This window comes from Oryzias melastigma, linkage group LG1 (genome assembly GCF_002922805.2).
Source record: "Oryzias melastigma strain HK-1 linkage group LG1, ASM292280v2, whole genome shotgun sequence".
In the NCBI taxonomy this organism is placed as follows: domain Eukaryota; kingdom Metazoa; phylum Chordata; class Actinopteri; order Beloniformes; family Adrianichthyidae; genus Oryzias; species Oryzias melastigma.
Window position 1 is genome coordinate 32,344,782 of NC_050512.1, and position 8,517 is coordinate 32,353,298.

General features: G+C 49.1%; 1 protein-coding gene across 1 annotated transcript in view; it reads left to right on the forward strand.

Annotated features, from left to right (window-relative positions):
* The first annotated feature begins 283 nt into the window (after window positions 1–283).
* LOC112157085 (palmitoyltransferase ZDHHC5) overlaps window positions 284–8,517 on the forward strand; it is an 18,885-nt gene continuing 10,651 nt past the window's right edge. The window contains exons 1-5 of the mRNA XM_024289620.2: window positions 284–665; window positions 3,283–4,853; window positions 7,424–7,545; window positions 7,616–7,773; window positions 7,853–8,025. Of these exons, the coding sequence (XP_024145388.1) occupies window positions 4,690–4,853; window positions 7,424–7,545; window positions 7,616–7,773; window positions 7,853–8,025 (617 nt within the window). The 5' untranslated portion in view covers window positions 284–665; window positions 3,283–4,689. The remainder of the gene's footprint in view (window positions 666–3,282; window positions 4,854–7,423; window positions 7,546–7,615; window positions 7,774–7,852; window positions 8,026–8,517) is intronic.

Here is an 8,517-nt window from a genome sequence, read left to right on the forward strand (position 1 = left end):
ATCAGAAGCTAACCGCGTCCTCTCACCTGAGCTTTTCCAAGAAAACGTTTGTCCAAACACATGTCAGGGTGTCACGTGACAAGATTAGGGTCGTAGCGGGAAAATACACTATGAAACAAACGCATCAGAAACATTTATTACCTCTACAACTCCCCGGAATCGCTCAGAATTCAGAGGAATCACGATTTTCTCAGATCTGACATCCCCTGGATTATGGGCGGGGTTTGGCCTAAAGCGGAGCAGCGATTGGCTGCCAGTTTGAATGACGGTGGCTGTCGTCCAATCGCAGCTGCCCTCGCGCCGTCGGCTCTCCGCTGCTCCGTGGCATCAGGGTTACTGGGAATATGTCGGCCTCCGGGAGCCTCTCGGAAAGCGCGCGGATGGAGACACGCGCGTGAGCGTTGGAGGTATTTTTCCACCGCGTTTCCCGCCTTCTGCTCCCGCCTCGGCGCGGCGGCCTCGCGGCTCTGACGGCAGCAGCCTCCGCGCGCCGCTGGGAAGCTGGCCGGCTAGCTCCGCCCGCAGCTCCGCTTCAGCCCCGCGGGTTGGTACCGCGCGTGCGGCCGGAGGAGAGGACCGCCGCGGGGTGTGTCTGCCCGGTACCGGCCCGGGACCGGCACCGAGCCCGCCAGCTCCGCCTCAGGAGCAGCCGGACCTCCGCTCAGGTGAGACGGGGAGCTAGCTCGCTGCTAGCTAGCGACCGATTCACGGAGAAGCTTAAACTGCAACAGCGAAGTAATCCCGCCGGTGGCACCGCGGCGGACCGGACCCGGGAACGGGGGTGTGTCCGCGCAGACCGGGTCCTGGTCCTGCAGAGCCTCCTCCCCGCCGCTGGTCTCCCCGAAGTCATTCCACCTTAAATAACAGCTGCTTTCTCTCTGACGGTTTGCGTTTCATTTTTGCGGTTCTGGGAGACGCACGGCGCATGCTCGGCGGCAGGTGCGAGGGGCGGACCTCCACCTGCAGCTGGAGGCTCACGAGGGCCTCGACCACACCTTCACCACAGGGACCGGTTCGGTTACAGACGGAGCCTTTGAAGTTCTGCAGCAGGACTCTCATCTCCATCAGGTCCGGTTCTCCGGTGGTTCGGATCTGAGTCCTCCATCCTCTGAGGAGGTCTGTGGGTTCTACCATGACCCGTGAGGACTCCTGAGCCCGGTTCTGACCTGGATAAAAACCTTTTCCTCTCGGATCGCCTTCACTGCTGCTTATTCCAGGTCAACTCTAGAACAGAGGAGTCCAGATCCAGAGCTGGAGTTCCGGTGTCGTGCCATTGAAGCTTCTCATTGGCCAAACACACCTGATCCAGGTGATCAGCTGCAAAGGAGACAGGATTTCTTGAGGACCAGCCGGCCCTCCAGGACTGGGTTTGGACTCCCCTGATCTAAGAACTCTCATGTGGGCGGAGCTGTTCTGTCCATCATCGTCAGGCGTGGGCGGGTTCTGGTCCCGGTTCTCCAGCTGGGCTTTGACCTCCTGCTCGTCTTCTGCTAACACTCTTTCAGATGTTCCACCTTCTCCTCGGCCTGCTTGTGGTCGGGTCTGCAGGAAACCTTCAGCCATGCTGGACTGAGATCTGCATCCTGATCCAGACTTTAGATGTTGGAGCATGACTGAAATGTGGCAGAAGATCTTTCAGAGAGTGTTTATGAAGACGAACCAACACATGATGAAGGTTATTTAGTCATTTATTAAGGTTTCTTAGGCTAATTTTGGAGTTTAGCTAATGTTTCAGCTACATGATAGCTATTTTTGCTAAGCTATCATTCTTTCAGTTTTTTAGCTTCTTAAGCTTCAGCTTTTTTTTGGTTTATTTAATATTTTAGCCACATGCTAGCTGTTTTGGCTAATTTAGGATTTTTTCAGTTTATTTGGCTAATTTGGAATTTAACTAAAATTCAGCTTCAGTGTTTTCAGCTCAATTTCAGCATCTTCAGCGCCCAAATTCAGCTTACAGCATTCACACTATCATTATCACAGGTAATGCTATATATCTAGTTTTTAGTTAGTTTCAAGCTAATGATGGTTAAGTTGTGTGCTTTACATCCAGATTTTCCATGACATGATTAGTCGACTAATCAGAAAAAATAATGGACTAGTCGACTATTAAAATAATTGTTTTTGGCAGCACTATCGGACATGATTAAAGAAAATAAGAATTCAAATTCTGTTTCTGGGTAACCTTTATCCAAATTACTGTGAATCAGGAGCAGATGAAAACATGTTTGAAAAAGATCGCTGGGCGTGTCCACAGTCTCCCAGCTCCGCCCCCTTCTGATGTATTCCCCTGCAGACCAGAAGATCCATGAAGGTCTTTGTTTTCTTGGTCTGATCTAATCTGGATCAGAACTGTACAGCTGGATAGAAATGACGTTGTTGCTGTTTTTGCTGCACCGTTGACGTTAGGTTTGGGTGTGAGGGCTGTAAGCTAGTGGGAGAGCCTGTAAACGGAGAGCTCTCAGTAATGAGTAGAGAAGAGGGGCGGGATGGGTCCATACGGTAACGGGGGTGTGTCCACGCAGACCGGGTGGGATCTTTCCCACCAACAACTCAGAGGTGAATTTCTGATGATCTCCTGCCGCTCTACAGAACCTAAGTCCTAGAAAATGGGATGATTATAATGAAAACAAAAAATCTGATGATGATCAGAGTTCAGGTCTAGTTTATCATGAAACATGGTTTCTGTCATTTGATTTGATCCCGCCTTCATTTGTTTGTTCTTCTGTTCCATAAATGATTCTGTCCATCTAAGTAAATCTCATTCCAGGTCCGATTCAGCTCCGTTGCGTTTTTTTTTTGTAATAATTTTATTTTGTAAAAATAGAAAAAATAACCTAAAGGCACCAAAAGTTCTAGATTTCAGAACCAGGCGGTTCTGGAGCCGAGGACCAGCTGCTGTTTGTGAGACTGAAAAGAAAATCATTTTTGTCTCAAACTGATCCTTCAAAAGAGCAGAACTCGTTCCTCCGTGTTCCACCAAACATCAGGCAGATGAATCAGAACCAGCTGTGTGCTCAGCATCACCTGACCTGCTGCTCGCCGTTGATCAGCCAATCACACGGAGGCAGGAAGCTGCTGCAGTCGGGCTGGATTTGAATTCATGCAAATGATTTCTGAGGATCTCAGAAAGAAGAAGAAGAGCTGGACTCTTCATGGACGCTTACAGGAAGACTTCCTGTTGTCTTACATCACTTCCTGCTCAGGAAAAAGACGGAAAAGTTCTGAAGTTTGGGTTTTAGAAGCTTGACGCTAACCGACTGTTTCCTCTCATTCCTGCTGCAGGAGCTGAAGTTTGATTGACCGTCAGACCTGATCGTCTCATTAGGTCACGCCCCCCCATCATAAACCAGGAAGACGACGATGGCGGCTGCTGGGAGACCTGAATCCTGAACCGGGATAACTTCAGCTTCAGCCGCTCCATCCACTAAAGGAGGTCGTCATCCAGCCTTTCTGTGTTCAGGAGAAGAGAGCGGACTCCTGAGGAGAAGAGGGGGGGTCTGGGAAAGGTCGGAGGTTACATAACGGGGTTACCTGCCCAGCAGATGTTTCTGCTGGGTCCTAATGCTGGTCAGCTCCGTTCAGTTTTCACGGACGTGGACGCTAATGGATCTGCAGCTCCGCTTCAGAGGTTTGGACCAAAGGATCGGCTCGTTTCCTGCCACACCTGAGGCGTACCTGGCAGGTGAGGGGGTTTGACTCCACTCCCGGTGAGGTTTGGGGATGCCCCGACACAGGAAGTCCAGACTCCTGTGTTGGTCCGTCGACAGGCTGCAGTCCTGGACTGAAGGCCGTGTTTCCCTCTGAACTGGAGCTTTTTTACTGAGTCGGTTTCGTTTGGACCGCCGGTTCCGGATGTCGTCTCGGGACGTGAGAAGCTGCAGGTCTTGCTCTGCCGCCAGAGCGTCCGGCGTTGGTGTGAGGACGGGATTCTGCTGGAGCTGAGAGGAAAAGCGCAGAGAAGACAGCGGCGTCGGAACCGATTATCCTCCAGCGGTTTCAGTCTCTGCCCCCCCCGTCATGCCCCTGTTTCTGTGAGGAGCCCCCCCGCCCCGTCTGAACCCGTCAGTCCGGATCCCTCAGGGACCGTCCTCTGACGGGACCAGGTCCTCTGACGGGATCAGGTCCTCTGACGGGATCACATCTTCTGACGGGATCAGGTCCTCTGACGGGATCACATCTTCTGACGGGATCACATCCTCTGACGGGATCACATCTTCTGACGGGATCACATCTTCTGACGGGATCAGGTCCTCTGACGGGATCACATCTTTTGACGGGATCACATCCTCTGACGGGATCACATCTTCTGGACGTTTTCTTTTTGTTGTGTTTTTCAGAACTTGGATCGGATTTCTTCACCGTCTCAGAACCAGGTTTGGGTTCTGAGGTTCTGCTCGGGGTGTTGTTCAAACACCTTCATCTGGATAATCTCTGGTTTATGCCCCCCCACCTGTTATTCTCTGTCGGATCAGAACACCGGGCTTTTCCGGCACAGAGACCCATAAGCTGCTTCTAATCTGCCGGATCAGGATTGAACACAAAGATCCTCGCTGCTGAATGGGGTGAGGCTCCGCCCCCCCATGTCCTGAAGAGGAAGCCTCCATCCTCAGTTTACTCCCCCCCAGCCTGGTTATCGCCCCCCCAGCATCTTCATCCCGGCTGGACACGCCCCTCAGCAAACAGGAAGTGATGGCAGGTAGCAGCAGTAAGAGCGGGGGGCGGGGCCCGTCCTCCTCGCCGCTCCCTCACGCCGTGGCCCCCCCCAGCAGACCCCTGCGACCCTCCCGCTACGTCCCGGTGTCGGCGGCGACCTTCTTCCTGGTGGGCTCCACCACGCTCTTCTTCTGCTTCACGTAAGTCACAGAGTTCAGGTCCAGAGGGAGGAGCGCCGAGGTTCTACTCCGTTACTGAGCTGTTCAAGGTTCTGCTCTAGGGTTCTTCTCAGAGGTTCTACTCCGACACAGAGCCGCTCCGAGGTTCTGTTCGTGTTAGTCTGTCAGAACCGGATGGATCTCCTCATATTTTCCGCTTTGATCTGGATCAGTCGTCTATAGAGGAAGTTTGTGGCGATAAAAATGTTCTGTCATCTGAAACCCGTTTAGGATCCACAAGAACTTTTTCCAGATCCATAGAAATCCATTTTGTAAAGTCAAATGATAAATGATAAAATTTCCTTTTGATAGTTTTAACGTTGGACTTCAGGAGGAGCCTCCATCAGAACCATCAGGAGAGCAGAACCATCCAGATGGTTCTGATGGAGGGCCGTCTCCATCAGAACCATCAGGAGAGCAGAACCATCCAGATGGTTCTGATGGAGGGCTGTCTCCATCAGAACCATCAGGAGAGCAGAAGTTCTGTTTCCCGATGGTTCTGATGGAGGGCCGTCTCCATCAGAACCATCAGGAGAGCAGAACCATCCAGATGGTTCTGATGGAGGGCCGTCTCCATCAGAACCATCAGCAAACGGGTCGTCTGTGGAGCAGAACCTGTCCTCCTCATTGGGAGGTTCCTGCGTGGGTCGTGGGCGGGTGTCGCTAATCCCGCTGGTTGTGGCTCCGCGGAGGATCACGTGTTCAGAGTGTGAGGAGGGAAAAGGAGCGGCGGCGGGAATGTGAGAAAGTCCGATTGGCGAGTGCGCTTCAGAGCACGCTCGTGTGAGAACGTCTAATCTGTGTGGTCAGTGTGGTGGGCAGCCAGATTAGCGAGGGGGGGGGAAATAGGCCAACATCTGTCACCCTGACAAAAGCCCATCATCCAGTCTGCCCCCCCCCCCCCCCCTAATTTTACAGTGAAAACTCAAAAATCAGAATTGAAACTGTAAAACTGAGAAGGTTCAGAAAGGGGCAAAAAAAGGTGAAAATCACTAATACTTTATTTTTCAATTGGTATTTTTTTTTTCATTTATAGTTTTTGTTTATGAAAATGTTCAGTTTTTTTATTTAAAAAAATCAAATTTTCTTTTTTTTTTAAATTTACAATTTCTTGTTTTCAAATTTTCAGAATTTATTTTTAATGTCCATTTTTGAGTTTCAGTCTGTTCTTTGGTTCACTGTCAGCTGATCCTGATTTGACCCCTCAGTCTGGCTCCAACATGAAAAAACTTAGAAGAATTGACTTGATCTGGTTGGATCCAGAATAAACCACATCCCATGGATGATGTGACTCGGTCCAGTTCTCTGATACAGTCGATGCTCCGCAGCAGCTTTAGTGACTCTTTTCACTGCAGTTCCATAAACAAAACGCGATCGGATATAGAACTGTGTTCAGGTTATCAGAATATAACAAACGTTTACATACATAGACATGCAGCCGTAGAGGAAGAAAAAACGAGTTTCTGTGTAAACAAAGCTGCAGCTGTGAGGAGATGATCCTCTGAGCGTTTTATCAATAGTATTTTTAAGTGACTTTTCGCTCAGAATTTTCTAAATCCGTGAGGATCTTATTCTCTGGAGGCGGACCGCAGAAATGAATTCATCGATGTAACACAACCACCTCGACTGGAGGGAACTTTAGATCCCAATGAGTCTGAATGAGTCTGTATTCTGGAGGGCGTGTTTACACGACGCACCTTGATTCTGATCAAGTGAATTGTGTGATTGCTGAGTCAGCATTCACACTAAAGTGATCCTCCTGATCCTCTCTGTACGTTTGTTAGCACGTAATAATTCAATCACACTTTCAGAGATTTCAGTGATCCTGGTATCCAAACGTTCATCTCGTTCAGGACATTTTACTGCTCGTATTTTTGATATCTATAAACTTTATAGTTTTTGAAATATTGAGCAAAATATGCCTCATAGGACATGAATGAGAGTCTTTAAATTTCAACATTTTAAGTAGATTAACAACAAACCTTTAAATATATTCATGAGATTTGTTTTTATCTTTTATAGTAGTTATAAAAAATGGAGTTTAGCTAATATTTTACCAACATGCTAATGTTTTGGGCTAATTTGTTATCTACGGGGTCTTTAGGCTAATTTAGAGTTTAGCTTCTATTTTAGCAGCATGCTAACGTTTTTGATTAATTTAGTTTTCTGAGGTTTTTTTTTAGCAGTTTTGGAGTTTAGCTAGTATTTAAGCAACTTCTTAGCTTTTTGGGCTAACTTGGCGTCTACTGAGGTTTTTTCATGCTAGTTTGGAGATTAGCTAATATTTTAGCAACATGCTAACGTTTTTGGTTATTTTTTTTATCTACTGAGGTTTTTCAGGCTAATTTAGAGTTTAGCTTCTATTTTGGTTACGCACTATTGTTTTTGACTAAGTTAGTTTTCTGAGGATTTTTTATCTATTTTGGAGTCTAGCTAGTTTTTAAGCAACATGCTAGCTTTTTTCCAGCTCATTTGGCGTCTACTGAGGTTTTCTGGACCGCCGTGTCTGCCGCTCTGACGTCGGCCTCGCGGCGCTCTGGTTGGTGTTGCAGGTGTCCCTGGCTCTCGGAGCGGTTTTCCGTGGCCGTGCCGATCTACAACGGCGTCATCTTCCTGTTCGTGCTGGCTAACTTCTGCATGGCCACGTTCATGGACCCCGGGATCTTCCCACGAGGTGAGTGCAGCCCGGAGCGCCGCGGGGCTCAGGAAGTTCCCTCCAGACATGCAGGTGTGTTTGCGTGCAGCTGAGGAGGACGAGGACAAGGAGGACGACTTCCGCGCTCCTCTCTACAAAACCGTGGAGATCCGCGGGATCCAGGTCCGGATGAAGTGGTGCTCCACCTGCCGCTTCTACCGCCCGCCGCGCTGCTCGCACTGCTCCGTCTGCGACAACTGCGTGGAGGTGTGTCCGCACTCATTTCACAGGAGGCCACGCCCCTCGTTCAGACAGCTGCTTCACCTCCTCCCTCCTCCTCCCGCAGGAGTTCGACCACCACTGTCCGTGGGTCAACAACTGCATCGGCAGGAGGAACTACCGCTACTTCTTCCTCTTCCTGCTGTCCCTGACGGCTCACATCATGGCCGTGTTCGGCTTCGGCCTGCTCTTCATCCTCTACCATCGGCAGAGCATCGACCGGCTGCACGCCATCGTCACGTATCCTTCAGGCGCTGACGGCGGTTGGTGACATCACGGCGCAGTTCTGCTGAGACAATATTTCTATGAAGATGGTTCTGTTAAGATGGTTCTTCTGAGACGGTTCTGCTGACATGGTTCTGTTGTAGGGCTGGGAATCACTGGGTACCTCACGATACGATACGCGATGCATGGCTCACGATATCGATAATATCGCGATACTGCGATAATTGGTAAAAATCCTCTCTAATAACTACCATTATATAGAACATGTTTTTGGGGGGAAATATATCCCCATTTATCTTTTTTACCTTAAACACAATCATACTAAACAACTTTTCTTATTTTGTGCAACAAATTATAGACACTTTTGTGCAAAATTGCTGAAATCAGTAATACTATGTCTTTGACAAACATTGACAACAACTGAATTGGAATTATCTGTCAGATTCAATGTTAACAATAGTAAACATGATCAGCAGTGACACTACTTAATGCAGAATTGTTGTAACA